This window comes from Heptranchias perlo, chromosome 41, assembly GCF_035084215.1.
Source record: "Heptranchias perlo isolate sHepPer1 chromosome 41, sHepPer1.hap1, whole genome shotgun sequence".
In the NCBI taxonomy this organism is placed as follows: Eukaryota; Metazoa; Chordata; class Chondrichthyes; order Hexanchiformes; family Hexanchidae; genus Heptranchias; species Heptranchias perlo.
This window is the reverse complement of record NC_090365.1, coordinates 8,387,443-8,409,830: the sequence shown is the minus strand read 5'-3', so window position 1 is coordinate 8,409,830 and position 22,388 is coordinate 8,387,443. Positions and strand designations below refer to the sequence as shown.

Sequence of the window (22,388 nt, the reverse complement as noted above, 5' to 3'; positions counted from 1 at the left end):
GTGAGGAGGGGGCTCGGGGCGGGGGGTCAGTGGGTGAGGAGGGGGCTCGGGGGGTCAGTGGGTGAGGAGGGGGCTCGGGGGGTCAGTGGGTGAGGAGGGGGCTCGGGGGGTCAGTGGGTGAGGAGGGGGCTCGGGGCGGGGGGTCAGTGGGTGAGGAGGGGGCTCGGGGCGGGGGGTCAGTGGGTGAGGAGGGGGCTCGGGGAGTTCAGTGGGTGAGGAGGGGGCTCGGGGGGGTCAGTGGGTGAGGAGGGGGCTCGGGGGGTCAGTGGGTGAGGAGGGGGCTCGGGGCGGGGGGTCAGTGGGTGAGGAGGGGGCTCGGGGGGTGAGGAGGGGGCTCGGGGCGGGGGGAGTTTGAGGATATTTTTCCTTCTGACCGGACAGAATCAGAGGGCGGGCGGAGTGACGGGACCATCTCCTTAAGGTGGACCCGGAGTTAACCCCTGAATGTGGAACTGAAACCTTCCGATCGAAGCGGCTGCTTCCACCCCGAACCCCGGCCGCTCTGCCCATCTCCCCCGGCCTTGCCCCTCTGAACTCGGGGTGTTTCTGACCATCTGCAGAGCGACGAGCGAGCCGACCCGGGGCTCGGATTATCCGGACACTTTGGGGCCGTTTAAACAAAATCTCAGGATATTAATTCCGGTATAAAATAGCCGGGGATTTCTGAGCTCCACCTTAACAGTCAGCGGGTCGGGGGCGCGCCGGGGTCCCGTGACTCGGGGGCGCGCCTGGAGCTGGGTTTCAATCTGCAAAAATATTAATGTTAAAGGAGCCTCCCCCCCCCCCACAGAGCGACTCACACCCGCTCCGGGACCTGCCCTGACTGGAGGTTGCTGATTCTGGGCTCCCACACTCGCAGACCGAGGGCTGTTCCCGGTTGTACAGATTGTACATCAGGTCGGTAACAGTCAGTGGCTGTTTCTCTCGCAGTGTAATTCACTCTGGCTCCAAATGTATCTTTGTGTATCTCTGTCTCCCTAAGTTTGTGTGTTTATCTCTTGCTCTGTGTCTCCAACTTTGTGTCTGTTTATCTGTGTCTCTAATTCAGTGTCTTTGTGACTGTTTGTTTGTTTATATAACTGTCTGCAACCACGAGTCTCTTAATCTGGCTGCCTCTCTATCTCTGTCTCGCTCTCTGTTGTCTCTCTCTCTCTCTGCCTGTCCCTCTATCTCTCTGTCTGTTTATCTGCCTCTCTCTCTCTCTCTATCTGCCTGTCCCTCTTTCATCTGTCTGTCTCTCCCTCTGCCTGCCCGCCCCTCTATCGTCTGTCTGTCTCTCCCTCTGCCTGCCTGCCCGCCCTTCTATCGTCTGTCTGTCTCTCCCTCTGCCTGCCTGCCCGCCCTTCTATCGTCTGTCTGTCTCTCCCTCTGCCTGCCTGCCCGCCCCTCTATCGTCTGTCTGTCTCTCCCTCTGCCTGCCTGCCCGCCCCTCTATCGTCTGTCTGTCTCTCCCTCTGCCTGCCTGCCCGCCCTTCTATCGTCTGTCTGTCTCTCCCTCTGCCTGCCTGCCCGCCCCTCTATCGTCTGTCTGTCTCTCCCTCTGCCTGCCTGCCCCTCTATCGTCTGCCTGCCTGCCCCTCTATCTGTCTCTGGGACACTCGTTCTTTGAATTTACTGACCGATTTCCCCAGGACATGCTCCGGATGAGCTCCCTGATTTGATGCCTTGACTCACCATCTCGACCCGGCGGATCTCTGCTGATGTGCAGCCCTGGGGACCCGTGGAGATGAGTTTGATCTGCCCTTTGCCCCGTCCCCCTGCTGTTCTGCTGCTGATGCTCCTCCTCCTACCCACCTGTCAGGTATGTGCCGAGACTGGGAGCACCATTTACATTCAGATTAGTGAGTTTTAAACCAAATGGGGAAACACGGAGAATCTGGAAGAGAAAAGACAAGTTAACGATTTATTTCTGCCCGTGGGTCTCACCCCAAACATTAACTGACCTTTTCTCTTCAGATGATGTGTTTGCAGAATTCTCTCTCACTGATTTTAATACATTCAGTTTTCTGTCAAACAACATGACCCAAACCTACATGCAAACACTGTTCCATGGGAAGATAGGAACAGGAGTAGGCCTTTCAGTCCCTCGAGCCTGTTCAATTCAATTAGATCATGGCTGATTTGTATCTTAACTCCGTCTACCCGCCTTGGTTCCGTAACCCTTAATACCCTCGCCTTACAAGTCTCTGAGTCACTCCTGACTCATTTGTCTAATGGTTTATTCGCTGATTTGCCAGGAGCATTTACTCAGATTGTCCTAAACTGCGTTAGATTTGCATCTACTGTTCTGTAATGCTGAAGGACTCTTGGGTGCAGTTGTATCTCCACTTTTGTGTTGCTGCTTCATATAAATGTAAGAGAGTGCGAGAGCCTCCTGGACGCTGTATGGAGGGACCGATGATATGGTACAAGCATGGTTTACGTGCTCTGGGATCAGTTGCAATGCTGGTATACCACAGAAGTTCAAGCAGAGCTCAATGAAATGTTTTGGAGTTGTGGAAGCTCTCAATATATTTAAAATGTACCAAGGGGAAGCTCTCTTTCTTTCTCTCTCTCGCTCTCTCTCCCCCCGAGATTCACAGCTGGACAGTATAATGACGATGCCAACCTAACATGAGCAATTCGAGTATAACAACAAGTTGCATTTATACAGCACCTTTTTAACATAGTAAAACTTCCCAAGGCGCTTCACAGGAGCTTTATCAAACAAAATATATATGTCCACATATTAGGACAGGTGACCAAAAGCTTGGCCAAAGAGGTACGTTTTAAGGAGGAGAGACGGAGAGGTTTAGGGAGGGAATTCCAGAGCTTAGGGTCTAGGCGGCTAAAGGCACGGCCGCCAAGGGTGGGGTGAAGGAAATCGAGGATGGACACGAGGCCAGAATCGGAGGAACGCAGAGATCCCAGAGGGTTGTAGGGCTGAAGGACGTTGCAGAGACAGGGAGGGGTGAGGACGTTGTCTTAGTGTTGCTCTCGCAGGGAGTGCACTTTTGGTGCTGGTGTGTGTCCTGCTTTCCCTTTGCCAGGGGTAAACGTCAAGTGTAACGCAGCAATGGGATCGGTGCATTGTCCGCATCGGTAAGGCTATCGCAACAGAGATACATCGGAGCTGTGGTACAATAGCAGCCAGGTCCCCAGCACTAGGCTGGTTAATGCTGTGAGTAACTGCATCAGACAGTCCAGGAAGGCTGCCAAGTCCCACCTCCGGACTGTGCTGAGTTGGCTGATGTTGGCTGAGGCTACGATTGGCCTCGGTGCTCAGAGGGTGAGGGTGAGGGTGAGGGTGGAAATCATCCAGGGTTTATGATCCTGATCAAGGTCCAGCGATCCCTGCTGGCAAGTGCAAGTGCACGTAGGACAATGGGTGAGGGTAGGACCAGAATCTGTTGTGATGCCCTGGATGGTCACTCTCTGGGCTCACTCGTCAAGACCATAGCTAATGCCCCTGGACCTGTGCCCCTGCCCCCCAGCCCTGGAACTGCACCCCAGGACAGGTCAGTACCTTTGGAAGAGATGGGGAGAAGAATGAATAAATAAATAAATTACAGCCAGCAGAAAGCAGATGCTTAAATCCTGAGCAGCCCCATCTCCTCCATTTTCCACTGACTGAAAGGACCTGCCTGTTCCTACAATATTTTTGCAACCAGTACAAATTACAAAGGCCATAAAATAGGCTAATAAATACCCCTGTAAGTGTGTACACAGCTGTGCCCCCCCCACACTGGTGCTGTAAGCTGTATAAACACACACTCTCCGCCTATTGCTGTTACACAGATGCTGCGTCTGCTTGTGTGCATGCACACGCACTGTACCCCACATGTGTGCTGTGTCCATGTAAAAGATGCACAACAGCAACTTGCATTTATATAGCGCCTTTAACGTAGTAAAACGTCCCGAGGCGCTTCACAGGAGCGATTATCAAATATTTGACACTGAGCCACATAAGGAGATATTAGGACAGGTGACCAAAAGCTTGGTCAAAGAGGTAGGTTTTCAGGAGCGTCTTAAAGGAGGAGAGAGGTTTAGGGAGAGAAGTCCAGAGCTTAGGGCCGAGGCAGCTGAAGGCACGGCCGCCAATGGTGGAGCGATTAAAATCGGGGATGCGCAAGAGGCCAGAATTGGAGGAGCGCAGAGATCTCGGAGGGTTGTAGGGCTGGAGGAGGTTACAGGGATAGGGAGGGGGCGAGGCCAGGGAGGGATTTGAAAACAAGGATGAGAATTTTAAAATCGAAGCCTCACCTTTGTGCCGTTTGTGATGAGCTTCTGTATTTTTTATGACGTGACGGGCATTCAGCAGTAAAAGGGTTAACACATTGTGGCAAAGAGCCGTGTGCCAAAGGAGGGGATTTAAATCTAAACGAGAGGGGAGCAATGGAAATGGTTTAAGGGGCACCCTACATGATGCTAAAAGCAGGGTGGGTTAGAGCAGCCCACGGACCTTCCCTCACTCCTTCCTGCTGCCCCCTTTTGCTAAGGTTCAAGTCCCACTCCTGGGCACAAAATCCAGGCTGACGTTCCCAGCGCTGCACTGTCGGAGGTGCTGCCTTTCGGATGAGACGTTAAACCAAGGCCTCATCTGCCCCTCTCCGATAAACGTAAAAAATCCCATGGCGCTATTTTGAAGATGAGCAGGGGGGTTCTCCCCGGTGTCCTGGCCAATATTTATCCCTCAGCCAACATCACTAAAACAGATTATCTGATAATTATCACATTGCTGTTTGTGGGACCTTGCTGTGCGCAAATTGGCTGCCGCATTTCCTACATTACAACAGTGACTCACTTCAAAAAGTGCTTCGTTGGCTGCAAAGTGCTTTTGGACGTCCTGAGGTTGTGAAAAACGCTATATTAATGCAAGCCTTTTCAGAGCAATAAACACTGCCATCATTTCAGGCAAACTTTAATTCTGGATCTAGTTGCTCTGGCGTTGCGGATGAAATGAGAGAGACAACTGATGCTGGGAGCAGCTGTTAGCGCTGTGTGATCGCTCAGTACTGCACGGACCCACAATCCTCCAACCCAGAGATGAGTCAAACTGCGCCAAACTTAGCATCTTGCACGAGCGCAGTTATAAACTGTCTGCTTCCTTCTCGGGCGGAAGATGATGAAACAAAGGTCGTTGAACTATCCAGCTCCTCTCTTCCCCCACCCCCAATTATCCATGCCCTTATTCAGGACCCAAACACACTCAGTTCCCTTTGTTTTGCTGACAAGCCTCTCTCTCTTCCCGTTGACTATTTAAAACCTGCCCACGCCTGTGCAAGTTTAGTATATTCACTTTTTTCCTTTGGATTCTACAACCCTAATTGTTAAACATGAAGTCCCATGTGCTTTTTTCTTTCCAAAACAGTTTAATTAACTTGTCCTCCCACTTATCTGACCCGCTAAGTCTCTCTGCTCCTTTTTCAGGATTTATCATTCAGTGTAGATTCAATTTTCCTCCCAAAATGTATCACCTCTCATTTCTCTCCATTAAATCTCATCTGCCCAATCCACTAACTTGCCTGTGCCCTCTTGAAGTCACTTAATATTGTGTCCTGTACACCCAATTCCACATCATTATATATTTGAGGAGCAGTGGTCCCCAAGGTGACCTCTGGAGGGGCACCCACTGTTTACATCCTTCCAGTGTGAAAAGCATCCATTAACCACTGAGGTGTTTCCTTTAACCAACTTTGTATTTATACTGCCGCACTCCCTTTATTTATATGTACCTTAATTTTACCGACAGGCCTCCCAGGCGGCACCTTATTAAAGGTGGGCCGTGGCAGATATTACTCACATCTGGGAGTCAAGTTCCCAACTGCCTGGGCAAGTCCGTGCCACACTGTTTAAACTGAGGGGCCAATGTAGAATACGTAGAGTGGGTGATGCCAATGTGACAGTGAAAGGGTTAATTCTTCATTCAATTCCCCTCTTTCCTGCCCTCCGTCTCTCAAATTATTTTCTATTCTTTGACCTCCTTCCCCAGATGAGTGACCTCACTCCCTGACTGCCTGGTTCATCTGAGGTCACTCTGGGAGGGGCTGCTGGCAGCAGATGGGAAGTGGCATGTGTTGATTTGCTCTCTGATTTTCCCTCTCAGTTGCTGTCGCCCTCTATGTGGAAATCCGGACCCCATTAATATTTTACTGACTGAGTTAACTGATCCCAGCCACTGCAACAGTGGGGAGGGATCTAGTTTGCTCTGGTATTCTGGTTCGGAATGGGACAGTCACCCAGGGTTCCTGATCACTGCCCCTCAAATAATGAAGCAGTCCGAGCCCGCATGCAGCAAGACCTGGACAACATCCAGGCTTGGGCTGATAAGTGGCAATTAACATTCGCGCCAGACAAGTGCCAGGCAATGACCATCTCCAACAAGAGAGAGTCTAACCACCTCCCCTTGACATTCAACGGCATTATCATCGCCGAATCCCCCACCATCAACATCCTGGGGGGTCACCATTGACCAGAAACTTAACTGGACCAGCCATATAAATACTGTGGCTACAAGAGCAGGTCAGAGGCTGGGTATTCTGCAGCGAGTGACTCACCTCCTGACTCCCCAAAGCCTTTCCACCATCGACAAGGCACAAGTCAGGAGTGTGATGGAATACTCTCCACTTGCCTGGATGAGTGCAGCTCCAACAACACTCAAGAAGCTCAACACCATCCAAGACAAAGCAGCCCACTTGATTGGCACCCCATCCACCACCCTAAACATTCACTCCCTTCACCACCGGTGCACAGTGGCTGCAGTGTGTACCATCCACGGGATGCACTGCAGCAACTCGCCAAGGCTTCTTCGACAGCACCTCCCAAACCCGCGACCTCTACCACCTAGAAGGACAAGAGTAGCAGGTACATGGGGACAACACCACCTGCACGTTCCCCTCCAAGTCACCCACCATCCCGACTTGGAAATATATCGCCGTTCCTTCATCGTCACTGGGTCAAAATCCTGGAACTCCCTTCCTAACAGCACTGTGGGAGAACCTTCACCACATGGACTGCAGCGGTTCAAGAAGGCGGCTCACCACCACCTTCTCAAGGGCAATTAGGGATGGGCAATAAATGCCGGCCTCGCCAGCGACGCCCACATCCCATGAATGAATTTTTAAAAGCACCCCTGGTGTACTCCGGGTGTGATCAGGAAGCTGACTTTTTTTTCTCATTGATTTCCCAACTCAATGATGCCCGGGGCCAAAATTGACTGACTGGGGACAGGCCGGGGATTGGAGTTAGGAGCTTCCTGATCTGTAGCACCACAGGCAGCACGTTTTGCCCACTGAGCCATCGGCGTGTCCTGCTGACCCCAGGGTAGATGCTGACCCCATCCCATCCAGTGCTGAGAAATGGGAGGGTGCTGCTCCTTCAGTGACTGCTGCAGGACTAAGTGCTGCTTACCTCTGCAGAGTCTCTGGGCGGTCTCCCCTTTAGTCCTGCGGAGATCGACCATCTGTGGGATACCGTTGATCTCGATAATGGCGATGGCCCTGGATTTCCTCTGATTCCTGGTGCAGTTAACTTGCTGCTTACAGATAGTTAATAGAAAAGAACGAACTTTCAGTTATATAGCACCTTAAGATGTCCCAAAGCGCTTTATAGCCAATTGGTACTCTTTTTCTGAAGTGTAGTCACTGTTGTAATGTAAGAAACACAGCAGCCAATTTGCGCACAGCAAGCTCCCACAAACGGCAATGTGACAATGACCAGATCATCTGTTTTTAGATGTTCGTTGAGGGATAAATATTGGCCAGGACACTGGAGAGAACTCCTCCTGGCTCGTCTTTGAGATAGCGGCACGGGATTTTTTTACATCCATCCGAGAGGGCAGACGGGGCCTCGGTTCAACATCTCATCCGAAAGACGGCACCTCCGGCAGTGCAGCACTCCCTCAGTACTGCACTGGGAGTGTCGGCCTGGATTTTCTGCTCCAGTCTGTGGTGGGACTCGAACCCACAACCTTCATGACTGGGAGGCGAAAGGGCTACTTGCTGAGCCACAGCCTTCTCCTGGAACGCCCCAGCCAATGCCTCCCTGGATGAGGAAAGATCCGATCGCAATTGCAGCCCCTTTCCCCGGTTAATAGCCAGCAGTAGGGCAGCTTTAACAATTCTTTGCGGATTGGAATTCGATCCCAGTCAGTCTCTCTAACCTCTCCTCACCACCAGAGAATTGGAAGGTTAAGGCCATTTTTACCACAGGCCCGGGGGTTGTTGGTTTATCTGCTCTCCCTAAAATGAGGCGCCAACTGTCAAAATAGCACCGTCAGGAATTTAAAGTGACAGCATCAACCAGCTAAAAATAGCCCGCAGAGGAGATTAAACTCCTCACCGTGTGATTGGCTTGAACCTGTCCATCTAAAGTTGTCTGTGTTAATATCCCCATCCCGAAAGGGAAGTTTCAGTCATTGCTTCCGTACAAAGAAATGGCAGAAAAAGTTTACAATAACTCCCCCTCCCCCCGCCCCCGCTCCCTCCTCCTCCTCCTCTCCAAGTTCAGGCGATTTTCTTCAAAAGTTTCCCTTGGGTGTTTCTTTGGTCACTGGTCTGTCTAGGAACTTTCTAAATACCCTAATCTGGTAAAGATTCACAGTCCTGTTCTCCTAAAATTTAAGACTGAAAAATTCAGACCCTGGGAGCTTAGTGCCGGCACAGAAAACGCAGCCTGACTTGGGGTCATCTTCTGAAGGTGATTTTTCTCAGTGTGTCTGTATCTCCCTCCCAGCCCCCTCCCTTCTCCTTCCTCCCCTCTCTCCCTCACCCCCCTCCCCTCCAAGACCTAAGCTCTGCATCAATGTCCGTGAGGCCACATTTGAGGTTTCTCATACTCGGGAGAAAGCTTTCCTCATTCTCTTTGTTTTCCTGCCAAGAACATTTTGTCCTGGTTTTGAAAAGTTTCCAATTACAGTTTGTCAAAACCCTACTACAGTCGACCACGAAAATTATTAAAACCAGAGAGGAATTTAACTGATCCAATGGGAATATTGGAAGGAGTGAACTTTAACCCAATGCTTAGCACATTGGTCAGTGAAACTGGCAGTCCGACTCAAGGCCGCCTGTGGGATCTCCTTCCCTCTCCCCTGTCGCCCCTTGGGGAAGATGTGTCTTGGCCATCAGAGACCCAGCCCTCGGAGCAATTTATAGAGAGTAGAATTGTGATTCTTCTCAGAGAGCTGGTGGGATAACCCTGAGTCACTGTAGTGTTGCCAACCCTTCTGGATTGTCCTGGAGTCTCCAGGAATTGGAAGATTAATCTCCAGGAGGCTCGCTGCGAGCAACTCTGGAGAGAAATCATAAGGGCGTTAATTGTTTTTTTTCGCGGAAGACTTTCGTTTATTAGTTATAAAAATATTGAAGATGGAAGTCAAAGGCTATTTGGCCGATAGTCAAGAATCATCCAATCGGGTAATGGAAAAGTCTGTTTGCTTTCCAATTGGCCATGGGAAGGCGATGGACCATGAGGATTGACGTGTCGGGCAACCAATGGCAGGTCCGTGGGGGTGGGGTTGTTGGGAGGTGGGCGGACATGTGATGCAATCTCCAGGAATACGTCCAACCAGAGTTGGCAACTCTAAGTCACTACCACCTACAAACCTCTCCTGCCCCTTCACAAGTTTAAAACGGAAAAAGTTAGGGGTAAGTAGGGAAGTTGGGGGGGAGCTTTCATCCAATGGGTGATCAATTGGTGGAAGAAGCACAACAATGTGCATTTATATAGAACCTTTTAACATGAAGAAAAAAGTTCCAAAGCACCTCACAGGCATAATAATAAATATAAACATGGATGCTGGGCCAAAGAAAGAGAGATTAAGAGGGGTAAACAAAGAGAAGGGTTTTAACAACAACAACCTGCATTTATATAGCACCTTTTTAATGTAGTAAAACATCCCAAAGTGCTTCACAGGAGCGTTAATCAGACAAAATTTGACACCGAGCCAAATAAGGAGCTGTTAGGAGGTGACCAAAAGTTTGGTCAAAGAGGTAGGTTTTAAGGAATGACTTAAAGGATGGAGAGGGAGATGGAGAGGTATAGAGAGAGAGAGAGACATACATACTTGTATATTAAAGGAGCTGGAAGGACAGAGAGGTTTTGGGAGGGAACCCCTGAGCAAGAGGCCTAGACAGCTGAAGGCACAGCTGCCAATGAGGTGATCAAGAGGCCAGAGTCAGAGGAGCGGAGAGTTGGGGATGTGAGGTTGTAACATTGGAGAAGGTTTAAAGTTGCCTCTTTTCCTGTTTTATAAGATTTTCTAATCTTGTCTTTTCCATATTGGTGGCTGTGCTTTTCTCATTTCTAGACTCATTGTACATCCCTGCATGTTCAGCCCTGACTGCAGTCAGTGTGTTACTGAATTTAAATGCAAAGACAGCTGTTAGGGAGCATTGGAGCATGTTGTCAGGGAGAGAGGGATGATGAAAACAACTAAATTTCCTCTTTTTTTTCCCCCCTTTCTTCTAGCTTTCCAGCCAGGCACCAGGAGGTAAGCTGCAGATAACTGGATGCTTCCTGTTACACAGGAGACCAATTATTTATTTCGGGGTGAAGAGTGAAATAGACCCATCTCTGCACTAGAGTCGGCACAGGCATAATGGGCTGAATGGCCCCCTTCTGTGCTGTATGATTCTAGAGCAATCTGAGCTACGTTGCAGAAAGGCCCCCCCTTTTCTTCCAACCCCTCTCCCCCCATTTACCAGCATTTTTCTCTCCTACCTTAGATCTCTTCCCCCACCCCCCTCTCCTGGGCTAAGAAGCAGAGCTTTCTCATGCTATTCGTGCACAGGAGCTGCGCGGGTGGTAGGGGTGGCAGGGGTTGGGTGGGGGGGCAGGGGTTGGGTGGGGGGGGGGCGGGGGGATGGCATGGTGGTGGAGGCGCTTCACTGGGGCCGGCTCCCTGCAGGCGGGATGGGGAGGGGTGCTCGGCCAGACTTGATGGGGTGCTCGGCCAGACTTGATGGGGTGCTCGGCCAGACTTGATGGGGTGCTCGGCCAGACTTGATGGGGTGCTCGGCCAGACTTGATGGGGTGCTCGGCCAGACTTGATGGGGTGCTCGGCCAGACTTGATGGGGTGCTCGGCCAGACTTGATGGGGTGCTCGGCCAGACTTGATGGGGTGCTCGGCCAGACTTGATGGGGTGCTCGGCCAGACTTGATGGGGTGCTCGGCCAGACTTGATGGGGTGCTCGGCCAGACTTGATGGGGTGCTCGGCCAGACTTGATGGGGTGCTCGGCCAGACTTGATGGGGTGCTCGGCCAGACTTGATGGGGTGCTCGGCCAGACTTGATGGGGTGCTCGGCCAGACTTGATGGGGTGCTCGGCCAGACTTGATGGGGTGCTCGGCCAGACTTGATGGGGTGCTCGGCCAGACTTGATGGGGTGCTCGGCCAGACTTGATGGGGTGCTCGGCCAGACTTGATGGGGTGCTCGGCCAGACTTGATGGGGTGCTCGGCCAGACTTGATGGGGTGCTCGGCCAGACTTGATAGTGGAATCCACCTGGCTTCACCACCGGAGTGGGGGGAGGGGAGGGGGTTGTGGGGGGGGGTAGAGATGGACAGGGAGGGGAGCGAGGGGGAGACCGACAGAAGTGAACAGGTTACAGTGAAGGAGATCACGCACGTTTTTATAGTAAAGAAGGAACTTTCATTTATAGAGTGTCCTGTCACGTCCTTGGACACCACAAAGTGCTTTACAAACAGTAGGTCACTTCTGAAATGCAGACAGTGCAATGAATAGAAGGTCTCGTGTTGAAACGTACGTGATCGATTGACCCCGGGAAGGGGCAGTGCAGTGGCTGATTTCACCCTGGTTTGTAATGACTTGGTTTGTAATGACTTGGTTTGTAATGACTTGGTTTGTAATGACTTGGTTTGTAATGACTTGGTTTGTAATGACTTCTTATGTATTTTGTTCTTCTGCCTTTTTGCGTGGGCTCGTCTGCACAGAGTTGAATTGCTGAATGTTTAGCAACATGAGCACAGCTGGGGGTCATGCTCTGCTCATTCAGTCCCAACAGGCTGCAGTGGGTAACTGAACGTAGGAACATCTCATCAAATGTGAAGCGCCTTGGGACATTTTACTACGTTAAAGGCGCTACATAAAAGCACATTGTTCTTCTTCTCAGTGATGCCGTTCGAGGAGGTTTGGAATCGCAGTTACTGCCGCGCCATTGAGGTTCTGGTAGATGTTGTCAGAGAGTATCCGAGCGAGTCTGAGTACATCTTCAAACCCTCCTGCGTACCTCTCTTACGATGTGCCGGCTGCTGTGGGGATGAGAAGCTGCGGTGCACGGTACGGGAAATGTATAACGTAACTATACAGGTAAGGGAAATGTAACAACGTAGCTATAGGTGTGAGGGAGGCATGCATCGTAGCTATAGGGGTGAGGGAGGCGTGCGTCGTAGCTATAGGGGTGAGGGAGGCGTGCGTCGTAGCTATAGGGGTGAGGGAGGCGTGCGTCGTAGCTATAGGGGTGAGGGAGGCGTGCATCGTAGCTATAGGGGTGAGGGAGGCGTGCGTCGTAGCTATAGGGGTGAGGGAGGCGTGCGTCGTAGCTATAGGGGTGAGGGAGGCGTGCGTCGTAGCTATAGGGGTGAGGGAGGCGTGCGTCGTAGCTATGGGGTGAGGGAGGCGTGCGTCGTAGCTATAGGGGTGAGGGAGGCGTGCATCGTAGCTATAGGGGTGAGGGAGGCGTGCATCGTAACTATAGGGGTGAGGGAGGCGTGCATCGTAGCTTTAGGGGTGAGGGAACACGCTGGTTTTTAGTCTGTGTCTCAGTACAGTGTCGAACAATTGCGCCATTGGCAGGGGAGGGAGACCTTTAAATCCCCACTGTGCTCGTGGTGTTACCATTCACCAGAGTGCAGTGCAATGGTTCAGGAGCAGGATTCTGCCCCCCCTACAACTCAAGATGTCACCTTTAAGGTTTTGGCTTTTGATGGGAGAATTTTAATGAGACCCAATGGCTCCGTGGGTGAATGCACCACACGGTGTGGTGAGAGGGCCGACTGTACCAGGTTCGATCCCCAGGCTCTGCCCAAGTCGGCTGATCTCGGCCAGCGAAATGCTTGGGACCGACAGTTCCCCTCTGTGCCCCCTGGATTATGGAGAGAAAAAATCAACCAGCTTTCCTGATCCCTGTCAGTGAGTCCACCTGGGTGTAGGACGAGGCCCAGATTCTCTCTGCTGTGATGCCCCCACCGTTTTTGGCTGGTACATTAAGAATGGGACCTCCCCCGGGGTAGGTGGGGTGGGAGGGAAGGTCTGTTCATTACTAACCCTTGGTGTTATTACTGAGTGATGTACCCAGTGAACCGAGGAATTCTACCCATCTTGATAACAGGTGGGAAGCTGCAGGAACTCACGATAACAAATCTTTTAAATCAATATTTTTCAGGTCATTAAATTAAAACCTTTGGAACAGGTGACCCGGCAGGAGGAGAAGATTTTTACCGTGCACAGCAGCTGTGAATGTCGGTGAGCACTCGACGAAATGGGCTCATATCAAATTTAAAGAGCTAGAGTACGGGTTCCGTGGGGACTGACGCTCTCTGGGGTGCGGGTTCCACGGGCACTGACTCATGTTAGGGTACGGGGTCTACGGGCGCAGCTGCCTTCTGGTAATTAGCCCTCCTTCATGTGTGAATCTGGTCAGTGAGTGTCGGCCGGTTATTTGACCATGTGGGGCATCACAGCTGAGCCCTATCCGGTCCTCCTCTGACGTGTCTCTCCCTCTCACTGGATGGTGATCAGGAGAACCTGCCTGATTTTCCTCTTCCTTAACCCAGGAGCACTGCAGCCAGTCGCAGTCCCAGTCCGTGCCGTGGCTCTGAACTATCTAAGCATCTGTACCCGAGCTTTCCGTTCTGTTTGATTGCAATGTGACCTGTCTCTGGGCAGATTCTGGTTCACCACCTCCTGAATCTCTCTCTCTCTCTCTCTCCCTCTCTGTTTTAGACCACGGCGGAAACGATTGAAAGGCGACAGGTACAGGAAGAATTCCCGGATCTGGAACAACAAACTCCATGACTCGGGATTAGAAACTCTATAAAACCCTTTTTAAAGCTGCTCTAACCAGAACCTTCTCCCTCTTTTACTCAAGAGACAAATTTGTTCTTTCAGGAGAAATGTGAAGAGGAAAGGTCAGAGGAGACGGACAAAGATTGGAGACAAGCCCGAGCTGAACGAGTGAGTCTGCGACCATTGCGTATGTACCAGGGAAAGAGCATTGGCCACCCTGTTATACACTAGAGTGTTGTTTATAGATTCAGTCGATGAATGGTTGTAGTTTTGTTTGTGTAGAGGCTTTAAGTCGATGCCATCATCGTTCCTCGACTGATGTAGGCATTTTTTTATTTGGAGTTTGAATTTTCTACAGCTGGGGCCCAGGTTCAGTGAGTACAGTTCCTGTACTTGGCCCTGGCAGCCCCCAGAACCGTAGCCCAGTACAAGGTCAGTGTCCTCAAGCCACAGGACCCAGCCCGCTGCCACCTCCAAATAATCCATGTATTCACGAGATGGCACCCCCAGAATCCTACCCCAACACTATCGACTCAGCACCCTCAGAACTGAACCCCAACGTGAGTCAGCACCCCCAGAACTGTACAACGGCAGTCTCTGTCATTTTTGCTTCCGTGGCGTGGGGTTACTCTACCCCTCTTGTCAATGATCGGCGTGACTCCAATATGGTACAATGGTGTCTTATTAAGTTTCACACAAGGGCCAGCACCTATAGGTGCCTAAGCAGCAGTTTACAGTACAGAACGAAAATTATATCACCCGTTCTGTGCTTGGTAGAGCTCGCGCCCACTTTGTAGGAGTCTTGAAGGAAGCTTCCACCCCGCCTGGAGTCTGTTCCATCCGTTCGCCTTATCCTGGCTGTTTTTTTAAAAATTCATTCATGCGATGTGGGCGTCGCTGGCGAGGCCGGCATTTATTGCCCATCCCTAATTGCCCCTTGAGAAGGTGGTGGTGAGCCGCCTTCTTGAACCGCTGCAGTCCGTGTGGTGAACGTTCTCCCACAGTGCTGTCAGGTAGGGAGTTCCAGGATTTTGACCCAGCGACGATGAAGGAACGGCCGATATATTTCCAAGTTGGGATGGTGTGTGACTTGGAGGGGAACGTGCAGGTGGTGTTGTTCCCATGTGCCTGCTGCCCTTGTCCTTCTGGGTGGTAGAGGTTGTGGGTTTGGAAGGTGCTGTCTAAGAAGCCTTCTTATAAAGGATGGTACACACTGCAGCCACGGTGCGCTGGTGGTGAAGGGAGTGAATGTTTAGGGTGGTGGATGGGGTCCCAATTAAGCGGGCTGCTTTGTCCTGGATGGTGTCGAGCTTCTTGAGTGTTGTTGGAGCTGCACTCATCCAGGCAAGTGGAGAGTATTCCATCGCACTCCTGACTTGTGCCTTTGTAGATGATGGAAAGGCTTTGGGGAGTCAGGAGGTGAGTCACTCGCCGCAGAATACCCAGCCTCTGACCTGCTCTTGTAGCCGCAGTATTTATGTGGCTGGTCCAGTTAAGTTTCCGGTCAATGGATCCGGATCTGGATCCTTTCCATGTGTGGCCGTTGCTGCCCGATTCCTTTCCAGGGTCAGCCCTTGCTCCTGTCCTGGTCTCTACAGCCTAACTCTTGCAAGTGGTCTCTTTTTTATGCCACTTTTGAGGGTGGACTCAGCCTAGTATTGACACAGGAGTTTACCTATTGGGGTTTCTCAAAAGGGCGAGGTGGTCAATGGGTGTCGAGCATCCTTTCAGACAAAAGCGGAAGATTCGGCCCATTCCTTATCTCTACCTTTCATGGGCAACGGGTGATTGAGTGGCCGTCAAAATGTCATACCCTCTGGTTGACCAATCGTTGGCTTCCAACACTAAAGGGGGCTGTTTCCCACCTTGTCTTGTCATGTTTTCTCAAGGCCGGAGTTGGCAACTTTGGGTTTACTCTCTCGCATTCCAGGTCTGGTCTCAGGCTAAGGGTTCTGAGGCCCCATTGTTTGGGCCGTTATCTTTTCACTCTGTCCTGTCCCAGGCTGTTGGCTCTAAGACTTCATTGTCTCATACGGACAGCTAGCCCCTTATCTCGTGGGCATGACTGAGTAACTTGTTAGTGTAGCCGTGGTTACTGTTTGTGTGCTGTGCCAGCAATTTCCTGTTCTCTTTAATTGTACTAAAGGATTTTAAGGATTTTGTAAAGCACAACAAATTCTAGGTTATTTGGTTAATTACTATATACTTGCTTGATTAGTACAGAAGGGAAAAAAGTGCTCATATAAGGATAGCAAAAAATACATGTGGTACAATGAGTCAAGGTACATGTGTGGAATATGGTTGCCTAGCGACATAAAGGCCCATCTTTTATTTCACTGTTTTTGCCTCAGTTAGCCTAGTTATGTGTTTTTAACCACTATTACTGAATTTGTGTGGAAACTATATTTCCTTACCATGGTAACTATATTCACCCACCTGAGTGGGGAGCCAAGGTTTGTTTATCTGTGACCAGGGCCTCGGGCAGAGGAAAGGGCCCACACGGCTTTAAGGGTAAGTCGTGTCTGGCCTATCTAGTTGAATTTTATTTTTTTGAAGAGGTCACTAATAAAGTAGATAAGGGCGTTGCTTTGGTTTTGTCCAGAAGGCATTCGACAAGGTTCCACACATGAGATTATTAGCAAAAATGAGAGTGCACTGAATTGGAGGTAGCCTTTTAATCTGGGTTGGAATATTGGTTGGGGAGTAGGAGTGGGGATAAAAGGTAGGCACTCTGGCAGGATGTGACAAGTGCTGGTCCCTGAGATCTGTTCTGTGGCCTCAACTTTTCACCATATTTATTAATGACTTGGATGAAGGAATTTGGAGATTTCACCTGCAAACTTGGATGTACATTAAGTTAGGAGGGACAGTAAGTAGTGCAAAAGAAAGATTTGCATTTTTATCACACCTTTCATGACCTCAGGACGTCCCCAAAGCGCTTTACAGCCACTGAAGTACCTTTTGAAGTGTAGTGCAGATGGGAGTAGGAAGTGCAAAGAGACAGAGTTAGATTAAGTGAGTGAATTCCATCTGCCATAGATTCGCACAATGTGGGCAGGTGTGAGATCATCCACCTTGGACCCAAGAAAGATAAATCGGAATATTTTCTAAATGGTTAGAAAGTAGGAACTGTAGAGGAGCAGAGAGATTTGGGAATCCAAGTACTCAAATCATTAAAAGCCAGTAGATAGGTACAAAAAGCAATCAAAAAGTCTAATGGAATGCTGGCCTTTATCTCCAAGGAGCTGGAATACAAACTGGAGGAAGTCATGCTTAAGTTGTACGTCTTGGAGGAGGTACAGCACAGATATACCGGGGTTTAGAGGGTTAAATTACGAGGGCGGGCTGCATAAACTTGGCTTGTATTCCTTCGAGTATAGGAGATTGAGGGGTGATCTGATGGAGGTGTTTAAAATGTTAAAAGGGTTTGATATGATAGATACGGAGAAACTATTTTCACTGATGATGTATCAAGAACAAGGAGACATAATCTTGAAATTAGAGCCAGGGCATTCAGGATCGAAATCATGAAGCACTTCTTCACACAAAGGGCAGTGGAAATCTGGAATTCTGTCTCCCAAAAGGCTGTGGATGCTGGGGGTCAATTGGAGCTTTCAAGACTGAGATCGATAGATTTTTTTTTTTGTTAGGTAAGGGTATCAAGGGTAGGTGGGTAAAAGGAGTTGAGATGCAGATCAGCCATGACCTAATTGAATGGCGGAGCAGGTTCGAGGGGCTGAATGGCCTCCTCCTGTTCCTAGTGATCCAGGGTGTGTTTCTCTTATAAATCGAAGCCTCACGGCTCTGAAAGACATTTCCCTCTTCTATTTTTTTTTTTTCAGATGCCCCACAGCAAGAAGAAAGCGTCTCCAGGCAGCGTGAAGAGGACGGGCCTGCACTGCGGGTGCTGCCGATTGTTGTCTGAACCGTGGAGAGACGCTGAGAGGAGAGCTGCGGCATTGATGAACGATGGTGGACAGCCTCTTCACGCTGCTATGACTGGAAAAACCTTGTACCTCCTGGTGTGACTGCCCGGGTGATCTGGGGTCCATCCACTGAGGGTGGGACGGGGCTGGGGTGTGGGGGGGGGTTTGGGGGGTAGGGGGTGTAAGGGAGCAGGTCCCACCAGTTATCTGCGAATAGTGGTTGACAGCCCATTCCAGAAGGATTCCCTCGGGCCAGCTTTAAAGGAGCGACTCTTCTCTCTTCATTAATCGCTAATGGCTACTTCAACATTGCAAATTTCAAATGTACAACAGACTATCCAACTAGCGTTCTGTATTTTTAAACTCTAATCAACATAATTCCAAATAATCGATGAGGATTCCACCTTTTCCCTTGTTTATATAAAAACTTGCATTTATACAGCACCTTTCATGATCTCAGGACATCCCAAAGCGATTTATGGCTAACTATTTACTTTTGAAGTATTGTAATGTAGGAAAGGCGGAAGCCAATTTGCGCACAGCAAGATCCCACCAACAGCAACGTGATAAATGATCATTAGCAAAAAGTGCCATTTGAACAACATTGGCGGAAGTAAAACAAAATCCAAGAGCCAGAGGACAGTCTTGCCTTTTTTTCCCGCCAGTCTCTGTGTAGTGCTGGGGTTCAGTTCTGGGGGTGCTGACTCGTGCTGGGGTGTACAGTATGATACCTGCAGGAATCTGGCCCTTTTCTTAAGTGGTAATGATGAAAGAATCCCCTAACTTGCTAACAGGGAAAGGTTTTGAGTCTTGACATGCAGTAGATTCTGAGTGCAATTATCACGCTGTGATTTATCAGTATTTTAACACAATCAAACACTATTGCTCACCATGACGTTAGCCCAGCACAAACTTACATGGCAATAGAATTCGGTTGATACTGGTTGCTATTTGTCCGACTGTGTCCTATTCTCACTTAAACCATGGTCCAAGCTCAGTGCAGTGACTGAGCCACCCTAAAATATGCAACACAAATGCTTTTTTTAAAAAAAAATAGAAATTAAATATACTTGTACATCACTGATTTCAATTCAGATTAAATTATGAATATTAATTTCAGGAACGAAGAAACTGCACTCACAACACGAATTGGATCGCATATTGTTGAGGAGGTGCAGAGGTTAGACACAGTTCCCTTTCAACCAGGGAATCTTGAGTTCAAATCCAGCCCCATACTGATGGAATGCAAATCTCCTTCCTCAGCACAAAGTAGGGAATCTCCCTCTGAAGGGCCACAAGACACACAATCATGTCATGCTGGTGCAGTAAGGGCTCACCTTCAGAGTTAGGGGTGAGGTACATTCTGGGGCCAGAATAGAGGCTTTACTCTGCATCTATGTGTAAATAATAAAAAAAAAGGAGATGGGAAGGGAAGGGAAATAATTAAAGGGGGGGGGGTTTGAGTTTGGAAAGAGTGAAGGCACTATGGACTGAGATAAGGGGAAGATATCAGTTATTAAAGAATTGTGAGTAACAATGGAGATAATTCAAGAGTACGGGAAAAGCAAAGGGTTTCTGCGATTTATAGATCTCCAGACTGATTGACAGGGTGCAGAGCTTTTTTTAAAAAGGAAAAAGCTGGTTAGACAGGCAAAAATAGCCAATGGGATTCTAACCATCCAACAGACTTCTATAAATACATGTGGTGTAAACAATTGGGGCCTTTGCAGGGCATCAAAGGGATGGTGATAGTGTAAGCAGGCTGTGCAGATATGGTGAAGATAACCGTCGAGCAGAAATTGATAGCCAAGTTCCGCACCCATGAGGACGGCCTCAACCGGGATCTTGGGTTCATGTCACGCTACACGTAACCCCACCAGCAAAAAGGGGGAAAAAAAAGTTATGTGTTTTAATATTCTCTCTCTCTCTGCCATTTGGTTCTCTTTCTGTCTGTGTAATTGACACAATGTATATCCAGTGTACTGGGACGTGCTGTTCTCCGTGACTGGCCTGTTTGAACAACAACGACACCTTTTGATTGGTGTGATGCTGTCCCAGCCTAATATAAGATATGCGATTTGAGAATCTTTCACTCATTCACCTGCCGAAGGGGATAATCTCCGAAAGCTTGTGATTTTAAAATATAATTGTTGGACTATAACCTGGTGTTGTAAGATTCCTTACATCTCTCCTAGAAGGGCAGAGTTTGACTTTTCAAGCTGCCGACTCTCTCCAGGAACCAAGGGTTAATTTTCTGGGAAATGGGGAAATTCGAAGGACAATGGGGATCACTGATGAGGAGGTGTTGGAAATGCCGAAGTCACCGATAGAGGATACGGGGCCAAATGACCTGCACACACACACACGTGCGGTTGAAGAAATGGCTGTGCTTTAGCCATTTAAGGAATTATTAAAATTACACTCTGCATGTCGCTGTAGTGCAGGGACAGAAATCCTTTTAGCTGCTGAAATATATTTTTTGCGCATCCCCCGATTTCCTTCGCTTCCCCACTGGCGTCTGTCTCTTCAGCTGCCTAAGCCCCAAGCTCAGGAATTCCCTCACTAAACCTCTTCCCCCCCTCTCCTTTTAAGATGCTCCTTAAAACCTACCTCTTTGACCAAGCTTTTGGTCACCCTTCCTAAGATCACCTTATGTGGCGCAGTGTTTAAATTTTGTTTGACGATCGCTCCAGTAAAGCGCCTTGGGATGTTTTATTAAATTAAAGGCGCTATATAAATGCAAGTTGTTGTTGTACTATCCGCGTGGATCCTACAGTGAACAGAGAGCTGGGACACAGGGCTACAGAAACCGCTGTATTACATTGTTAATTTAAATTAGCATATGTATGTATTGGGTAAAAACACCAGCGGGGCAAATGCTCAGTGGGATTTTTGTTTTTAACTTTTTTTTTCCTCCACGGTGCAAATTTCAGTACTGGCAATGTACAGCCATGTTTGGTCACAAATTGAGGAATTTCATTTATTCTGCCCCTAATCCTGGATACCTACCCTCGACGGTCGAGGTAACGGCATCTCATTAACAATCCAAACACTCTTCCCTCGCAGACCAGCATCGCTTGCGTTCGGTCTCGGTCTGTGCCATTGCCTAGTCTCAGCAGCAGTTGGCGAGCCTCCCCAAGCCACTAGCTCGATCGCGGAGGTACAGTTCCAAGGACGTTGATTGTCCATCACTATGAAGCCCACTGCTGAGCTCACTTACTGGTAAGTCCATGGGTAGGGGACGGGATTAGGTTTGGCTATAATATTCACCATGGTCGAATAGCTAGCTGGTCAGTCGGTACTCACTGGCTGGACTGACTCATGAGGAACTGCCACCTGAGTGAGGTACCAGAGGATGCCTGGCACATGTGGACTGGTGTCTCAGTGAGTGCCAGTGGCCCTGGCACTGTGCCCAGTGAGAGTTGGTGCCTTCAGGTGAAGGGGTGAGAAAACAAAGCTTATTTTAGAATTTTGAGAATCATTGTTTAAAACTGAAAAGGAATTGGAGTTTAAAACACATGTAAAATGTACCAATGGTTTGTAACTGCTGTATATTAAAGTTTGTTTTATATTTGTTGTGTCTTTGTGCAGTGACTGCAACATTGGCAGTTTAATGGACACTCCCTAAAACCAGGGTTCTGCCTTGTGGCATTCAGAGATACCCAGCAGTGGTTCTGCATGGTACTCTTAATACCCGGCATGGCATCCAACCGAGCTCCATTCCATTCCCAGTCATCTGTGGAGATGAAAGAAAGACACAAATATTAAAACAGGTGCATAAACCTGGAGAGCTGTGATATAACAATGTGTACAAAATAAAATCATGATTAGTGCTTTTCTAGAATGTATTACTCTTAACTACCCTAACATTACAGTCAGCATCATGCTTCCATCTTACCCAAACCAGTTGGCTGACACTTTGGTTACCCAGCCTTACTGGCACTCCGTTAATGAGTGTAGTTCTTCTTTCTTGTGAGCATTGCTTACACTAATCCTGGGGACAATTTGCACTATTCCTTCAAATTGCATTGTTTATATTATGCCCCAGTTTGCACTGTTGCACTATTCCTTGGGCCGTGATTTGCATTATTGCACGTCTTGATTTAGATTGTTTATGATGTGGAGATGCCGGTGATGGACTGGGGTTGACAATTGTAAACAATTTTACAACACCAAGTTATAGTCCAGCAATTTTATTTTAAATTCACAAGCTTTCGGAGGCTTCCTCCTTCTGACATTTACCTGACGAAGGAGGAAGCCTCCGAAAGCTTGTGAATTTAAAATAAAATTGCTGGACTATAACTTGGTGTTGTAAAATTGTTTAGATTGTTTATGCCATTCCGTGTCCAGATCTGCATTTTTTCACTATTCCCTGGGCCCCGTTTGCAGTATTAGCACTGTTCATCTACCCCTGGTTTGCGCTGTTTGCACCATTCCCGTGCCCCTGGTTTGCGCTGT

At 49.1% G+C, this 22,388-nt stretch overlaps 1 protein-coding gene across 3 annotated transcripts; it reads left to right on the top strand.

The window, feature by feature from the left end:
* Positions 1-405: 405 nt before the first annotated feature.
* On the top strand, positions 406-18,055 carry LOC137305841 (snake venom vascular endothelial growth factor toxin ICPP-like). 3 transcript variants are annotated; one of them, XM_067974772.1, is made up of 8 exons: positions 414-897; positions 1,632-1,801; positions 10,447-10,468; positions 12,110-12,306; positions 13,382-13,461; positions 13,942-13,971; positions 14,107-14,172; positions 17,847-18,055. In XM_067974772.1, exons 2-8 carry the CDS (start codon positions 1,727-1,729, stop codon positions 17,884-17,886), a joined length of 510 nt encoding a protein of 169 aa, XP_067830873.1. In that variant the 5' UTR covers positions 414-897; positions 1,632-1,726; the 3' UTR covers positions 17,887-18,055. The 3 variants fall into 3 exon arrangements, with proteins under 3 accessions (XP_067830874.1, XP_067830873.1, XP_067830875.1); XM_067974774.1 differs by having other exon boundaries at positions 417-897; positions 14,107-14,191; XM_067974773.1 differs by lacking the exon at positions 13,942-13,971 and having other exon boundaries at positions 406-897.
* The last annotated feature ends 4,333 nt before the right edge of the window (positions 18,056-22,388 follow it).